The following is an 18,675-nucleotide window of genomic DNA, read 5'->3' on the forward strand; positions in this document are numbered from 1 at the left end:
ACATGGTTGTCATAAAGATGGCCCTCCTTGCATTATGCATGGCTTGTAAGCAGACATCAATAATAGATGAAAGGGCCAGTTTTGCACTTTCCTTTTCATGTAATTATACCAACTGAAATTTTTACCCTGTCGCTTTCTGTGCAGATGGAGTTTGTCCGGTCACTGTATGTATGTGAGGATAAATTATTAAACGACAGGCAACACAAGAGGAGAGAGGAGCTGTGGGATCAAAAGAAATATTCAGGCCAGTCACGACGACAGTGAAACAGACAGAGAGGATGTGTGCGTGTTAAAGTGTCAAGGGATGTGCATCAATTCCAGGGTTGACACATGTCCGACAGATGTCTTGAAGAAAAGTCTTACCGTGATTCTCAAATCAAATCCTGCCCCTTGAAAAACAGTTTGTTACGTCGTAGCTTACCCGTACACAAAGTTTTATGTGAGCAGTAATCTCTCTAAGGTTAATCACCACCCAATCTTCAAAAAGCAGCAGCCGTATCGAGCTCTGCCAGATTGCCGACTTTCAGAACTTCTTAGGGACTGTAAAGTGGGCCAGCGAATGCAGAGAGAGGAAGACTGGTGGCTTTGAAAGAGAGTCCAGCCGCAGCAAAGGGTCCTCACTCATAAAAAAAGACCAGTTGCGGCCAGTGAAGTGATACATTTATTAATAGCGCTCATGTGCCACATTTTTATTCCTCTTTGAAGTGATTTTGCATGAGCTGAGACAGGCAGGCTAAGATGGAGAAGGAAAGAGAGAAAAAGGAGGGGGGGTCTCTCAGATTTCAGCCTGCAGTCGGACAATATTCCCTCTGGGTGGAGTGGGTCCCATTCAGAGCGACCTCAATAGTCCTACACTGAAGTACCTGCTGAATATGTGAAAAAGGCCCCACTCCAGAGGGGGAAAAGGGGGACTTAGCGTACAATGTAGTGGGTCTCTTTCTATTTTTCTCATGATATTGATTAAAGCGCCCAGAAGAGAGAGCACCATACATGAGGCCCACCATTCAGTGGAGATGAGAGGGCTGGGTGGGGTATGAGAGCCACTGATATGAATGTCCAACCCCCTAATCCCCTGAGATCTACACTTGACCTATAGGTGGAGGACATAAAGGCCTCAAAATGGGCGGCTGTATACATACTTACATATAGTCTCTTTCCGGTAGGCGTCTGTTTCATTACATCCTGCCCTCACCATAACATGCAGGGTCAAGGTTTTTAATTTTAGCTTCCAAACAAGGGGAATCACTCTGAAACAAAGCCTGAGGCAGCACGTACAAGCTAGCTACTCAGTATGCTAGCTTGAATGCAACAATTTCCCCAGCTTTAACAAGACTTAAGGTATGGACAGAAGGGCTCATGAGAGGAGAATATGCAGACAGGAGATGCAGAGCTGAAGAAAGGTGATTCAAGATGTGAAAGTGAAGCTACAGCCAGTTAGCACAGCATAGAACAATAATAAAAAGTAGAAAAACTCAATTAACTTGACTCTGTCACTTCCTGCAAGACACTGTCCCATCTATAAACCTTACATTTTATAAGTTTGTTGAAATTGAGCCAACAAGAGCAGATGTTTCGTACAGAACAGCTTTCATACTATGGGCCAAGTGTCATATTTGCAGCACAAGTTCAAAGTGCTAATTTCTGTCTGTTTATTAAAGGGATGGAATCCCTGACATCACCTTTCTAATGATTCAGACAAGATACGTTTTTTTGTACCAGACTGTAAATATGTTTATTTCTGCAGTAAAAACAACTTTTTTTCACTTGGTGTGTATGACACTTCTGCTTCTTCCCGAGCCAGCCTCAAGCAGACACTGAAGAAACAGACGATTTTAGCACTTCTGCATTTTCTTAATTTTTTAGATCGGAGGTTGCCACGTGATTATGACATGCCTTTTTTTTTTTTGCTTTGCTTTTGAACAAATAACTCAGACGTAATTACAGAGCATACAATATGTTCTGCTTTTGGGTGTTAAAACCAGCAAAAGTTTGTCTGTCCCAGCAATGGAGGACCACATACAGAAGCAGTTGCTTGTTATTACAACTTGTCAGCTAAAGTTAGTGATAATTTATTTATCCCAACTTTTTCACATTGGATTGCTTCAGTCTTGAGGAACAACAAAAGCTGGATGCTTCAACACTGACCCTCATTAAAAAAAAAAAGATCTTTACCAACTGTTCATGACACCAGGAGTGATTTATTAGTGAGTGTCCCCACTTCATGATAATATTTACAGATTATTTCAAGAAAAAAGAAAAAGAAAACAGGGACGTGTTAGAAACAGTTAACCATTATAAGGCAACAAAGGTACATTTTAAGGAAATGGGAATATTAGTAATGTCTAATTGTGGTCTAAAACTTGTTCTGTGAAAAACTTCTATCAAGGCCCCAGGCTTGGCTAAGAGGTTATGTTGTGTGAACAACCTGAGGCCCTTCTCCTGTATGTTATTTCCCCAGTCTCTCTAAGTCTCCTGCTCTATCCAGCGGATTGCTCTCTTAACAGAAAAGAACTTTTATGTACTTCTTCTTTGACTTCTTGTCTTCTTGGTCTGCCAGCAGCTGACTGTCCAGCAGCCACTGACAAAACACAGAAACAGGTAATTGACTAGTCTGTCCACTCTGAGCTATTGTAGAAACACAGTGGTGAGAGATGGCTGCCTCCTTGGAAATAGCTGTGTCCCAACTCAGGGTCTGCAGCCCATGAAGGCCTTCGTAGCATGCGTAGACCGCAAAGGCCGAACTGAACTGAGACGGTCTGGTTAACAGAACATTTCCTTTTTGTCACTTTCAACGTCACACAGTGCCACCCTCACCTGTCAGGCTTACATTACTAACATCACATCTTTTAAACACAAGTAAACCAAAATCTTACATTTAAAACAGGATGGGGATCTTGACCACTACTGTTTTTACTATCTTACTTTATATTTTCTTATTTATTTTTTATCAATAGAGTATAGAACCACAGTCATATCATAAAATAAAGTTAAGTGAGGTCGTACATTTTCAATTCTTGAACAAGTGCCAGGGAAGTTATTATATCAAATCCAAAAAATTGTACAGAGTGCAAGCTGTTACAGTTTATATTGCTTTTTTTCAGAGCGCTGAATTGATTGAATGTATTGTTTGAATTCCCTGTTTAAAAAAAAGGAAGTTTTTTCTGGAGAATTTACATTTATGAACATAGAATTTGGCCTTAATGAGAAGATTTATAAAGAAGTGTTTCTTGGAACCCAAACAACACATTTTACCACAGTAAAATAAAAAACATCAATGTTTTCAGAAATAAAATCACAGTTTTTGTCTGAAATCCTCTTAAACTGGACAATACAAGAGTTGAGCCGAGTCCATCATCTTTGCAGGATTTACCGATTCCATCTTTTTGCGGCACCTTATTCATCAGCCACATTTTGGAGGAGCCTTCAAAATAGGACAGCCTTTAAAAGACTGCTGTGACGTAATCGGTCTTCAAATTCAGTCTTCGTAGGCTTTATGGGTCGTTCACTCCCCTCCTAGTTTCCCAGTCTGGCTCGTCCAATACTAGATATATTTATGGCATGTAGACACCTCCATGACATCCATGGCAGATGTTTGAGAGTGACTAGAGAGATCTGTGTTTTTCTCTGCTAAAAATAATTTCTTGGATGCATTTTCTAATAATGCCGGCCACTAGTGCTAAACTATTGAAAGAGAAAAAGGACAGAAAAGCAGAAGAAAGATAAACAGGAGAGTAATAGAGCACAGGCCAAAACATGGGATAGAGGCTAAAACATGGACTAAACTGTGATAATGTTCATTTCAGCCCACATACAGCAGTTATTCTGCAGTGGCCTGTTTAAACTTGAGAGTCTATCAATAAAAGGAAGAGTGAGGTTACATTAACTCTGAATGGTAAAATTGGAGTTGGTAGTTGAGCACTGGTAGGACATAACCAGGATTCACCGACGTTACATGTTATTGACACATTTGTCACATTTCAAGCACCAGCTCTACATAACTGTTACCTCATCACTTTGTATCCAGTAAAAAGTTGCTTGAACATAGAAAAGCCGTGTTGAAAAGATCTGATCTCCCTTCATTTGTTTCCAATCAAACGAACACCTTGGTAAGAGTCAGGTGATCACAACAGTGGGTGCAAGTGCTCATGGGAAATAGAGTCTTTATCCTGGAAAAACACTAGCTTTCCAAGATAGGTATCATAGCCCCTTTAATCCAGCAATCACTTTTATTGAAACGGTTACATACACCCAAAAGTAAGTACAGCAAGAGAAACAAGAGAAAGTGGCACAAACGGCTTCAAGTCCAGTCAGAACAGAAGTTGTATAAACAGTTACCCAAGGACAAATGGGACAGTGTCTCACTATTTTTATTAACTTATAAACACAAGAATACAACAATCCTTATTCAGCTTGACATATGTAATCTCCTAAAACCAGCTCCCTTAAATTCACAAATGATGTGTCGTCCACAGTTTTCTCTGCTCTGTTTCTCCCCTTTGTTACCTCTGCCAAGGAGGTTATGTTTTTAGGAGTTTGTCTGTTTGTCAGTGAACAACATGTTTAAAAAAGTTACCTACAGTTCTTGATTAAATTTTCAGGAAATGTTCAAAATGGGGTAAGGAAGAAGGGATTTAATTTTGGAGGTGATCTGGGTCACCACCTGGAAACGGGATTTATCAAAGGATTCTTTATCATTGTGAGATAGGGCTGTTTTCACCACATGTGTATGTAACTCCACAATAAATGGTTGGATTGCTTTGCAAAAGAATACAAGACAAGGTCACCATAATTGCTGACAGATGTAAAAGTACAGTCCAGATCCTGGCAATATTCTGGATACAAAGATCCAGAATATGAAATATGTACTGGGTCATCATAATTTTCAACGCTGTCAGGTAACAGATTATCATACAGACCTGCAACTAACACCAAATGGTTACATTCTGACACAAACATCACACAATCTCAGCATATTTTAATCAGAATTCTAACATCAATGTTCAGAATTTATATTTTTCATACCACAAGAAAAGGAGTACAACATTAAAGTAGGACTTAGCTGAGAATCGCAATGTGCTTTCTGGAGGTCTGCGCTCTCTGAGTGCCTTTCTGGTTCAACACGGTACAGTTTTTTAATTTGTGTAAAGCCAGAAAGCACACAAAATATTTGCATAAATCCATTATGTGCCTGAGAGGCCGCTCTTCCATTTAAACACGTTCATTTAGAGTCAGACTGAGCACCTGATTGAACAGGCGATAAGGCCACAAAGGCAGTGTAACCTCTAACACACTGTCTGCAGCCTGCTCCTAATACAGATGTTATCAGAGCAGCCACAGAATGGTTAATGTATTTAACTTTTACATCACCTCCCCTTTAGTCTCCCCACCTCCCTCCCTCTCTGTCTCTATCCTCATCACCACCCCCATTCAGCAACCTCACTAACCAGCCCCCTCACAACCCACTCCTTCACTCTCAGATTGCACATACGGATACACAAACACACATACACACTCACACACACTCACACATGAGCCTATTTGAATTGCAAGTGAGCTGCGTTCACTACCGGAGAAGGAGGAGGAAGTAAACAGAGGGAGAAGAAGAGAAGGAAGGAATAACAGAGGAGAAAACAAGTGAAGAAGAAGAAGGAGACCGGATGACATTCACACAGTGTTGAGCAGGACAAACCTCCACGTGTGAAGGACTAAGAGAGACGGAGAGGAAGAGTGAGAAGAGCGCCTGAGGGGGTAGGGAGATCGAAGAGGTGACGGGACAACCCTGAAGGGACACCTGAGCCCTGAAAGAAACACCTCCTGAAGTATCAGGGAGTGAGCAGCACCCCATGGGAGACAGAGTCAGAGGAACACCCGACAACAACCTGCTGTCGCTCCTCCTCCTCCCTCTCCCTCTCCTCCTCCTCCTGCTCCATCCTCACTTCCTCTCTCATCTGATCCCATCCCTCACTCCCTGCGCAGGAGTGGGAGAGCGTGCACGGAGAGGAGGTAAGGGGGATATGCATGCATGCATGTTGTTGTCCTTGCAGAGCATGTGAGCGTGTGCGTAAGAGTATCAGATTTCAACTCAATGTGGGGGTCAGCAACTTGTTTCTTTGGTTCACTTCTTTTCTTTTGCTTGTGTGTGTTTGAGTGGTCTCTGGAGGGTGAGACGGATGCGGAGTACTTTTTTATTTCTTGCAGGATTGCCAGTGTCACAACTTTGCACCTTTAAATGCTGTACTAAAGAGTTTTCTGTATATTTAAAACCCTCATTTTGTGCATTTGAAGTTGCAGATTTCAGCTTATTTCCTTCTCATGTAGGAACATGAGTGTAGAGTGGGACAGGGATCACATGGATGAAGCAGACATAAAGTGTGTGTAGAAAAGTGTTTCCAGGGGCAATGCAAGGGAAGTAGACAGGAAACCACTCTATATATTCCAACATGCACATGGGAGGTGGAAAATCAGCCAGAAAATCCTATCAACTTCCATGGTCACTGCATGTTAGAAATGCCATCATCTCATCAATCCCATCCAAGAACCAAGGCTGATTTTTTTTTCCCTGAGCATGTTTCGGGTGGGGGGGTGCAGTGGATCCTACAGGGACCACCCCATGCCATTTAATCTGTCCCTACCCTCAGAAAACAGAAGGCAGATGGTCCTGCCAGAGAGATGCAAGATAGTGAATACAATGTGCAGACAGAGAGCGCACACAGCACTCAACCTGTCCCTCTGAAACTGAGCCGCTTGTAACTTCTAATAAGACGGCGGAATGGAAAGAAAAGCAGACAGGAAAAGAAAGTGGAGAGAGGCAAAGAGAGGGGGGAAAGAGAAACACAATGTCTTTAATTAAAACCCAAGCAGAATCCAGGATAAACGCAGTCAGCTGACAGTCTGGGATAAACATAACGGAAAGAGGAAACTCATCCAGAAGAAGAAAAACAGAGCAGAGACTGAGCTGGACCATCAAAGTCGTGTTTAAAGAGGAGTGTGTATTTATTTATAGAGGCCGGTAGTTAAGTTCACCAGGCTTCCTCGCTCACTGAGACCCAGCCTTTTTTTTTCTCATGCCTTATGAAAATTCAATCGGCCGTAATTTGCTGAGGAGCCGTATGCATATTTTATCAGCAGGGCCCGGTTTGAAGAAGCAAGCCCGCCAAGCTTCTTTTTCCTCTGAGTGTGTATGTGTGTGTGTGTGTCCTCATCTTTATCAAGATTGAATGAGGGGGCGTGTGAGAAAAAGGTTGTGTGCTACCGTCTGGTGATATGTGGCACATTAGATTCCATTCGCCATGGGGGCTAAAGTAAACACCAATCAGCTGCATGTGGAGCTGAAACACCAAAACAAATTCATTTGAACCTCGTGGCTCTGAGAGTTTTATTTCCACCCCAGATTCACTTTCTTCTCCTTTCTCTCCGTCATCTCTTGCTTCTAATTACTCCAGAATCCAACATCCTCTTCTTCTTCTTCTTCTTCTTCTTCTTCTTTTGCTTCCTCCTCTGCCTCCCCCCTTCCTCCCCTCCTGTTTCAATCTGCCGCTCTCGCCCTGCTGCATGTCTCTCAGTTAAAGCTTTATGGGTCGTTCACTCCCCTCCGCTCTTTGCAAGGATAATGAGCAGGCGACTTTGTAGCTGCGCGTCGGGGTTTGCGAGTTTGGATGTGGGAGCGTCCCGGAGCCCCGAAAGACTCAGATGTGCCTTCTGTAGCCGCCTTCGTGGTTCCACTGTGATTGTCATCTGATCTATAGGGCACAGTGCTGACATAATACACCTTGTTAGAGGAAGGCGGGGAGTGTGTGTGTGTGTGTGTGTGTGTGTGTGTGTGTGTGTGTGTGTGTGTGTGTGTGTGTGTGTGTGTGTGTGTGTGTGTGTGTGTGTGTGTGTGTGTGTGTGTGTGTGTGTGTGGAGACCGGGTGACTTTGAACAAATGGGCTTTCTCTGGGGAGTAGGAAGAACAGTGAAACCTGTAATCATTCTTGCTGCTATCACTTAAACACAACCACACATGTGCAGCCGTAAAGAAGACACAAAGAAGAAAACGCTAACAGAGTAGTGAAACGAAAAACCAAGAATAAGGAGAATCTGATACAAGCTCCTCCAGCTGTGAAGTAGGATGATTGGTTTTGACTTCACAGGAGCGCCTCCAGGTGTTGTTTGTGTACGCCCCACACATCAGCATGGCGTCACTTTCCCCTGATAAAATGGCCGCCAAATTCCCCATGATGAAAGATATTTGGAGAACAGACCCATTTGAACTCCCCGGACTAAAAATAGAAATGTAGATGTAAAGGCATCGACTTCAGAGTGATATTAGCAGCCCACTTCACACTTTGAAAAATAGTGCAATTGGTGATTTTTTTTACAGCGAGTGTCAAGCTGTTCCACACATACACACATACACACACAGAGTAATATAACATGGCAATTTCTTTCCCCTCCTGCATGAATAATTCTGTCTGAATAGAATCGGATGATTCTTCATATCAATGAATCATCAGCTGCTACAGCTCTTTAGTGTCTGTGTGAATGGTGCTGTAGAAATTCAACTAAGTGTGTTTCAGTGTGTTACAGTCTGTGTGTGTGTGGGTAGATGAGATCTGATTGATGTTCCTGACCTTTCCACCATTAGAGCCGAGGACGTATCCAAGACGTGGTGACTGAAGGACAGTTAAAGAGAGGAAGAGAAGAAACCAGAGATGGCGCTCACGTCCCTGTCTTGGTGTCTCAGTGCAGCTCTGGTGCTGTTCTGGCCCCAGACACACTCTGCTCTGGCCCCTGAGAACGAAGTGCCGCTTCGGCCGACCACCTGGTTACCAGAGGGGAAGCTCACAGTGATTACTCTGCCCAAAGGACGGACTCGCAGGTACAGAAACACATGGGGGGGTCATCACCAGGCAAGTCAAAAGTTGTGCATTCTGATGTTTACTTGGTGTAGTTGTAAAAAGTGACATTACATGACGTCTTTCCTATCAGCCTCCTAGTATGATATCAGGGCGAAGTTAGGTTAAGCTGTAGGAAATCTGGTAAATTCACTGCAAGTGAGCTTTTTCCTAAAAAAAAATGCTGCCGCTGGTTTCAGTAACCAGTTTCTGTTAAGAATTGAGTAAAAATGGTTTGATCCATCAACATCATTAGCCTTTATGCTTAATGATTCCCAGTTTATTCTTCCCGTTACACCAGAGCAGCCAGACAGTATGTCAACATCACGACATGCCACATGTCAATCACACTCATCAGTCATCAGCATAGACTGTATAAAACATGGACGTAGCCTCCGTAACGTCACCCACCTGTTCCTGAAGCCATAAATGAAGCCAATCCGCGGATGCAACCATATCTGCTTTGATGCCGGCTGTGACTTTCCTTTTGAACAGCTACAAGGCACACTTCAGCCACGTGACCTGGGCTGTGTCTCTGATTGGACAATCAAACCATCTTAATAAATTCTAAACTCCCGAGTTAGAAACACATTCACTCACTGTACAGTGTGTGCCGATAGAGAAATCAGTGTTTAAGACCCAAGTCTAAAAGTCTGTTTTTATGGCTGGGTGTGTATGTGACTCCTGGTCTTTCTGCAGCCAGCCTCAAGTGGATTCTCAATGAACAGCAACTTTAAGCACTTCTGCATAGGCTTCATTTTTACTGACTGTACAGGTGGCAACATCACCAACATGTTAAAACATTTGTCACACAGGGTTCAGTACCAAGAGTGTCATGTCATATCTATTTACTTTCTAAAGAAAATGTTGACTCAGAAAATCTGTGAAGCCTACTTTTTGTACACAAAAAAAAAACCCCAAAGGGAATTGACAAAGAATCATTGATAAGCAGAAACAATACTGGGACTGGTATCAATAAGATCTCAAGTCTCAGTACATCAACTTACTTTATTCGATAACATCACTCTCTGGGTTAATACTGTCATGAGTTTGGGGAACACTTAGTGGGCTCTTATGTTTTGCCAGTTCAAGTTTGGATATTTTCACCCCTGTAACACCGTGCCTAAAATGAGTAATGTCTAAAGGTAGGACGGTGGTGGTGGAAAAGTCATTCCACCATCAGATGCAGTACCAGATGACGAACAGATTAGAAAGTTTCAGAGTTCAGTGTTTAAGTTCAGAGGCATTTTACCAGAAGCTGTTGTGAAACTGCTGTGTTCAAGCCACTGGTGACCAAAACAGTTTACTGGATATGTGAAAGTACAAATATGCCAGATAAACACTGAAGATCGGCTGTTTTAGTACTGAACCAGATTGTACAACTAACACTGTGAAGACAGCAGCATCTATTTTACATCACTTCCAGGCTCCTCCTTAGTCTGACTGGGAAGATTTCACACCGTGAGGAAACATGTGTGAACAATTCTGAAAGCAGAGCCTCTGGCATTTTCTAGAAAATTATCATGTCTGAAAACAGTTTAGTAAATCAGCAAAGAGGAGAAAAACGATATCAGGAAGCAGCAGTGTTTTAGGAGTTGAACTAGTCGTAATAGAATCATGACAAGTAGATGTGATCAAGGAGAACCAGAGCTCATCTGTTCGATGGAGGGGTTATCAAAGTACAACAAAAGAGGTTTGGGATAATAAGAACTAAAGTCAATTTCTGTAAATTCTTCTCTGATTGAAGGTTGAAACATCACCAAAAGCCCAGACGATCACATCAAGTGTGTTAAATTCTAGTCTGAAACAGAGAGGATGATCCTGCCAGAGCACTTTTGGAATAACTTGATTTGCCCTTGTTACTTCCACTCCAATAACAAGCCACCAGCCCTCTACCATCCACCTTGGTAGACAGAGCCTGCTTCCAGCACCACTGTAGAGCAAGCGAGAGGAAGTGGAGCCCATTTGGCCTGAACCTCACACACCGGTGCCAGTGCTCGCTTTCTGAAACCAGGAGCTGAAAATTGCGATCTGCATCTCCCTGCGTGCTGCAGTCTGTCCACCGGCACGGTCACGCAGTAACACAACAGCAAATAAAACGCAGAGAAAACACTGGTTCAGAAATTAATCACTCTGTTAAAATAAGCTGCAAAGCGCCCTTGAGAATGACAGTGTCGCACATCTGTTTGGAAACAAGCGCCATCTGCACAGAATCATGAATAATGATGTTTGTGAGGAGGGTAAACAAATATTGATTAATAAATAACAATGCAGTTGCTTAATTTTAATGAGGGGTAACTGGCTGTGAAAAGATGGCGTGCGACAGGACAGTTTAAAAAGACAGACTTTATCAACTCAAATCCCTTTTTTGGGCTAAAAAAGTTAAAGAATGTAATCATGAGTTCATTTAGTGTGATTATATGAATAAATCTGAGACAGAGCCCTCAGACTGAATGTGAAAGTTCCTTAAATCCTGTCTCATTTTCATCTACGTGATTAAACATGCACTTTGAAACACACAAAAAGGACATTTCTATGATTTGCACGATCCCAGATAGAGCAAACAGCATATATCAATCAAACACCGTCAGTGCAGCCTTACCATGTGACTCCCAGGTCACCCCTCCTGATCAACTGTCTGATCAGCATGAAGGCAAATGCAGGGCCAGGTGTGTGAAGGAGCTGTAAAGTTTCTAAGCGGTGGGACGGAAAATTATCTGTAAATCATCCAACGGAGTGAAAGGATGTTGCACAGTCTGCACCGCCCGATATCGTCTCATTCATCCGTCGCTATCAAACGAGATGTTATCTTTGCGACTTTTCCTGAGATAAATCAGACAACTTCTCGTGGTTATCTTTCTGCACACAGGCTGTACTTCACGCTGAAGAAGAAGACTCCCGGGATGTCAGTGACAGTCAGCCCATGTGACCTCCCCATCGAGTGGAGCCTGGCCGCGCGCACCCTGAAGGACAAACCCCTGAAGAGCCTGCAGTGTAAGTGAGCAGTAAGACCACGTGTGCATCTGTAGAAACACACGCCATCATGAGGAGTAGCCTGTTACTTCATGACACTAAAGCGAAACAATTATTCAGTATTACTCCTATGGGCAGGATTTGGAGGGGGATAAAGAGCTTCCAACTGTTTTTAGGGTAGAGCTCAGCTTTTTCAATAGAAAGGAATAACCTTAAAAATAATAATAATAATAACAAATAAATAATAAAAAATAAAATAATAATAATAACAATAATAATAATAATAATAATAATAATAATAATAATAATAAACAGGTAAAAAGTTCCTTACATGGGCTGTTTAATTTAATTTAATCTAATTTAATTCAATTTAATTTAATTTATTTGATTTACAGGGACAATGCATATTGATGGACATTTGCAGTAAATATGCCAGAGTTAGCAAAAAGGCTAATTTTCATCTGTAGTCCCCAGCCAGATGTTAAAATGGGCAACCCAAAAAACACAAGATGAAATAAAACAGAGCAGAATAAAAGAATGCAGAGTTAGTTATTTAAAAAAAAAAAAAAAAATCACACCTTAAAGTTAAATAGTACCAGGATCTGAGAGAGAAGGAGCGAGAGACACACAGAGAGAAAGAGAATTAAAATAAAAAAATTATAATACATAAGGGTAAATAACCACATATATGAAACCTATGCGAGATTAAGCTGCATAAAGTAAATTTCCAAATCATGCAAAGCATATAAAGAAACAACAGAAAAACACAAAATACAAGGCCATGCAGGTAAGACATAAGGTATACTAAGGTATTGTTAACACTGGACAGATCTATATAAAAGCACATGATTATTAAAATAGCTGTTCACATCACAGCTCTCACATTTTGACCCCAAACCTTCAGATGGATAAAATACTAGCTAGTTTTGTTTATTTACAAAACACTTGCTAATTGTACAAACATAGTTCAGATTTTCAGACTTCCTGGAATGCATTCAAGATGATCGATCTAAATTTAATGTCCAGCTCTCATCAAACAACCATTTTAAAGGTTGATTTTCCTCCACTGAGGACAGAAAAACTTAACTTTTACCACTCTGAATCATGTATGGTGTTATTTCAGAGAGCTTAGGATACATTTATTGCAAGTAAAATCACATAAAAATGGTTTATTTTTCAAGATCATACCACTAAAGTTAGCCAGAGTAAAGGGTCCGTGTAATCTCCTATTAACAATGACACCTACTAGAAACCGATGTTTTGCAGCTACCTCTGGAGGTGCATGATCAAGAGGGAATCTCTGGTCTAGAAATCTGAAGTCTATGCGAAACTGCCAAAAACAAACATCTCACAGCCTTGTTCTTAAAAGTTTGGCTCTTTGAAAATATTTTTTGTATCAACACACAGTGTATAGGGGTATATATTTTTTTATAACTCCTTTTTTAGGATAGATTTTTTCCCTTACAAGTGTTGTCTGTACAAGGCGATAGCTGACCTGACTGACAAAAAGTACCCTGCAAAGAAGACAAAGCTACACCATGTTTAGCATTTCCATTATGACCCATGGATGGGCTTCTAACCTCTGTATCAGAAACAAATGGGTGACATCATAGACTACTTGTGCATACTTACAGTCTATGCACTGCCACTTCTCAGTTTGCTAACTGGCAAAACAGATTCCAAGATTGATTAAAGCAAGCAGCACAGGAAATGTTATCCCTCTTAAACAACTTCAACCACCTCTGACAAGAAGAGAGACAGATATCATGGTCATATCTTGCTGCAAAGTTGTCAAAAGTTTAATAGAAATGTGTTTTGGATTATAAAATTTCATAAAACACTCGCAGTAATTTAAACAGCTCTGTTCTTGATTTTAAAAAATCCTAAGTTAAGAGGAATAAACAGAGCAGCCAAATGAACTGAAAGATGGGAAATGAGCGCTGAAAGTAAACCAGTAAATCAAAGTAAGCAGACATTAAAGAAAAAGTGTGCCCTGGAGTCTGTATGGGCTCTCTTTCAGGTGAACCTAACAAGCTTCTTCACTTGGTAAAATAACTTTGTGGAGTTGTAACATGACACATGAATCATTTAGACTGTGAGTGCGCGTGTCTCCATCACCAACCTGAATTATGCACTTTGATTCTTTAACATTTGGACTCATTTGGAGAGCATTTCTCATTTCAAGGAGAGATGAACTGTGTAGCAGTGTATTAGCATTTTCTTTGATTTGTTTGTTGTTGTTGTTGTTGTTGTTGTTTTTTTTGCTTGTTTGCTTAATGTGTCCCTTAAGTGAAGTGTGCACTTCAACTTGATAGCTTGTTAGGTATGAATGAAAAAAAAAACAAAAACATAACTATTTTGAAAGTGGCACCTGTTTGATTTACCTGCTTGTTAGAGTAACAAGTAATATACATTTTTAATGTTAAAGAAGCAATTTTTGTGTCCTCAGTTGCCCTTTGTTTGACTTAGATTTGAGTTCTCTTTGGGAAACAGGGTAACTCATTTTGGAAACAATATTAATAGACTGTCACAATGCAAGAAGGCTTTTTAAGGTCCTTAAAGGTTCAGTAAGTGTTTTGATGTTACCACGATACCATGACCATAAGGTCATAACATTTTTCACCCCTTAAAAAATATGACAATTCCAACAAAGAGTTTTGGCCACAGATTTAATTTACCAGATTTAGTAGAAATATGGTAGTAATGTACAAGACTAAAGTTACATCAAAATTGTGATTTTACAATAGTAAAGTCAATTTTTCAAGATTAAAGTCATAAAAGACAATGATATGATATAATACATCAAACAGCCCCATGCTCTAAAATACAGGACATGGATCGTCTTGGGAAGATAAATCTAACATCTGCAGATGAAGAGTTGTTGTTGAAGTGGACCCAGAATACCTGTTAGCTCACCTGTCTTCATAACATTATAACTGACTAGGTTCAGACCTAATTTCCTCCAAATTTCAATGCTGAAATCCTGATTCTTACTGGATATGAGTGAGAGTTTTGTTACAAATGTGGCAACAGTATATGGTTTTTAAGGTAATGAGAGGTAAGTGTTGTCCACAAGGTGTGCCAAAATTGACACACATCATAGTAGCTTTTTGATTACAGCGCATTGCTGCATACAGGATGAAGAACTTTCTTCAGCTCAAGTTTTAACAGTTGAAACACTAAATATCTAGTTTTGCTATTCTTGAACATCTTAAAAGCCCATTAACACCTCAATTATAAAGTTATATTGAAATTTGGCATATATTACCTTCATGGCCATATGGATAAAAACTCCTTCTAGCTAAATATAGAGGGATGGCTTGGAGATATCTGCTATCACAAAGGCTGGCAGCCAGCTGGCCCTGTTCAAAACTCAAATATAGCTTAAAAACACATGCTCTGTCTTTTTTTGTTTAATCTTTACATAACAGAGATTCAAATAAAACTCTTTGGCTTAAACGAGAAGTTCAACGTTGCATTTATTGGCATGCAGCTCCCTGAGGTCTGTTCGGTAACCTCACAGTGAGAACAGAACTGATGCCATCAAAGTTTTTGATCATTGTGAGGCTTTGCAAATAAACAGCATGTTCTCTTTTTTTTTCACAGGGAGTACCAAAAAGAGTGTGCCTGAGGTTTGGTGGCGAGGACCTGGTACAGAGGAGAAAATTCACAGCTACACAGGCAGCGCAATGGATGCCTACAGGGGTCCTTCCTATCCTCATACATCTGTGTACATCCTGAGGCTTCGCTCCAAACAGAAGAACAGCAGAGCTACAGTGTTCCTCCACGGAGGCCTGGGACCTTCAGGCACCTTCCCTCTGCTCCCAGCTGACCCTCGAGTTCACACGTTGGGTGTCGGTATGACCAGTGTCACCCTCAGCTGGGCTCCCAGTGCCTCCATCACCAGCCTCCCACCCACGCAGAAAAGTTACGAATACTGTGTCCTCACCAACTCTCAGCAAAACTACCCCAGTGTGTGTGCTGCACAACAGAGTGTGAGGAAAGAGAAGGATCAGAAGCAGGAGAAGAAGGAGAGGAAGAGAAGGGTGACAGCATGGCCCATTTTGAAGGAGTGGTGGTGGCAGCAGTGGGACTCTGAATCCCAGAGTGCACCTTCCTCCCTGGTTGATGAGTTTGCTGATCTGCAGTGCGCTTGTCAGGGGACAGAGAGCGTCTGCACTGTCTCCGAGCTCCTCCCTGAAACCCAGTATTACTTTGATGTCTTTGTGATCGACAGGGTGAATGGGACAAGTTCAGCCTACAAGGGAACATATGCTCGGACACACGAGGAGGCCCGGCCGGCCATCACCACCCTGAGAGATGGAGAGTTAAGGTGGGTGACCTTCCAAGACAGGGGCTCCCGCTCAGAGCAGTTCTTCAGTTTCCGTCCTCGGGGTTTGCAGCAGAGCGGCCTCCTAACCATGCAGAGCTGCGGCAAAGGTGAGAAAGTCAAAGTAACTGTTTCAAGTAAGGGGCAGGTTCTTACCTCCAAAGCTGTGGGGGGAGATCTGGAGCACATTTGGCTCCAGGGAAGTCCTTCTTATCTAATCCACCTAGAGAGAGAAGGAACCATGACAGAGCCAGTTCTACCTGGAGGTCTGACTGCTTCAGTTAAACTGCAGACATCCTCAGCCTACCACCGCAGAGGGGTCCCATCTCTACCCTCCACACTGCAGATTAAGTCATTTAACCGGTTACGAGGCTGCAACAGTGTCACCCTGGCCTGGATGGGGACAGAGGAAAGAAGCCTGTATTGTGTGTATCGAAGAAAGCTAGGGAACAGCGAAGCAGAGACCGGGGCTGTGACTGCACCCTGTCTGGGGCCAGAGTCCCGCTCTGACACCGAAAGAGTCCTCTGCAAGTATTTCCAGGAGCTGAATCCTCGGAGGGCCGTCACTACAGCTGTGATCGGGGGCCTGGAGCCAGGGATGGCCTACGTGTTTGATGTCTATCTAATGAGACGCTGGGGGATCCCTATCAAGTATGCCAGCAAGATGGTGAAGACCAGGAAGGAGTGCTGAGCTGCTGCCCCCTACAGGAGGTTTTAAGACTGTCCCAGTTAAAAGGGGAATGCATCGGCCATGGACATGATGTAAAGACTGACCATGAGAATGAAGCCGTTTGACTGTTGTGGAGAGACTGATACCAGAATAAGGAAATAATTCCTCTGGAGGAGCGATGGATGGGGCCAGAATATACTTGCACTGCTCATGCAAGTGGGTGGAAAGCATACGAGAAAGATCTGCACACCAGCAAAAGTTCATAACATTTACAATCCAACTCTTGTGTTTTTGTCATTTTGTTTTCCATTGTTGATCATGGTAATGATGTGCCAGTTGTCCAAGTGCTTATTCTGTGTGTGAGTACAAAGGACAGACAAGGTTTTTGATGACAGAGAGTCAATACGAAAACAACAACAGAGACTGTGCCAAATATGCAACAGAAACAGATGGGGGCAATAATTGGATAACATCTGAGACAGGGGGTTTGCAGTGTATATCTCCAGTGCTGCATATTGTACAGGCTTATAAACACAGATGGGTGCAATCTACAGAAGCTTAGTTCAAAGTCAGTGTGTATCTTTGTGTTCTGCTTTCGCATGAAGCAGTGAAAAATACTTAGTGACTTGCCTCATTGTCTTTGATGTATTCTTGTGCTGCTTCAAATGCACCAATAAATACTGGAGTATCTGTGGGTTTGTGACTGATCAATGCTAAATTTATGTTTAAAAAAAAAAAAAAAAAAAAAAAAAAAAAGCTTTTATTGCAAGCAAATCATTTTGAGGTGGCATCTTCTACTGCTGTCAGAGATAATCCTTGTGCTATTGGTTACTTCTGATTAAGGACTTAAATTTGAAGAAAAAAATTAAGACATTTATTTTGGTAACTACTTCACAGGAAAGAAAGTCAAATATAGTTTTCTTGTTGCAGTCTGCATTGTCAGACTGCAACAAGGACAAATAATGGTAAAAAAAAATTCAGACAAGAAAACATTGGTTATATTTTCCAAGAAAGCATCGTACAGAATTCAGCCTAGGACAGCATAGTATTTTATTTCATCCCCTGATGACGAGTTCCTTTCAGTTGCTTTCCTCAAGATCTCAACTTTTGTATCTCATTATCTCAAGATAATGCCTGGTTTCCTCTGATAGCACCGAATAATTTATGTTTAACAGAATAAACTACAAATTGTCTTAGGCAACCTTGAATACGAAAAATACATTGGTAATTGTGATTGGCCAAACCATGACACAGATGAGGTAAGTTAAGTTTGTTTTTATTTTTGTTTTGTGCTTTTGCAACTCTTGGGATGCAAGTGAAGGTGAACAGATGAATGTGCATTTAGGGCTTCATTAAGAGATAGATAACAGATGGATAAGAGGGTCAAGAGGAAAGACAGAGGTTGCTTGATAGCTGTGGCTCATTGGTAGAGTTATGATTTCTCAGTCAGAAGGTCCATCTCCAGTTGTCACAGTGTAAGATATCAGATATCTTGCCTGCAATTACTGGTGTGTTCTCACTTCAGTTATTTTTAGGTGATAAACCAATAAAATGAAAATTTAGGATTAGTCTAATGCAGCTAGGGATAGGTTAAAATAAATTAACTAGACATTATAATACATGGTTAATTTACTACAATTAAACAATAGCTAAATTGTAGTAAATTAACCAGGAATTAAACAATAGTTTCATTGTAGGCTGTTTTGGAGCAATACATTCTCCAAACTTTATTCACGCACGAGAAATAGCGCTGTTACTTACATTTTAACTAAATAAGTATTTTAATTAATACTTTTGTTTAAAAAAGTTAGGGTTTAAAGGATACG

General features: G+C 41.4%; 1 protein-coding gene across 1 annotated transcript; it reads left to right on the forward strand.

Moving 5' to 3' along the window:
• Positions 1–5,479: 5,479 nt before the first annotated feature.
• Positions 5,480–17,529, forward strand: ndnfl (neuron-derived neurotrophic factor, like). The gene is made up of 4 exons (XM_074675124.1): positions 5,480–6,003; positions 8,627–8,860; positions 11,746–11,870; positions 15,456–17,529. Exons 2-4 carry the CDS (start codon positions 8,694–8,696, stop codon positions 16,868–16,870), a joined length of 1,707 nt encoding a protein of 568 aa, XP_074531225.1. The 5' UTR covers positions 5,480–6,003; positions 8,627–8,693; the 3' UTR covers positions 16,871–17,529.
• Positions 17,530–18,675: the final 1,146 nt, after the last annotated feature.

This window comes from Halichoeres trimaculatus, unplaced genomic scaffold (genome assembly GCF_033239565.1).
Source record: "Halichoeres trimaculatus isolate MK-OKI-2021-1 unplaced genomic scaffold, fHalTri1.1 fHalTri1_scaffold_8, whole genome shotgun sequence".
In the NCBI taxonomy this organism is placed as follows: domain Eukaryota; kingdom Metazoa; phylum Chordata; class Actinopteri; order Labriformes; family Labridae; genus Halichoeres; species Halichoeres trimaculatus.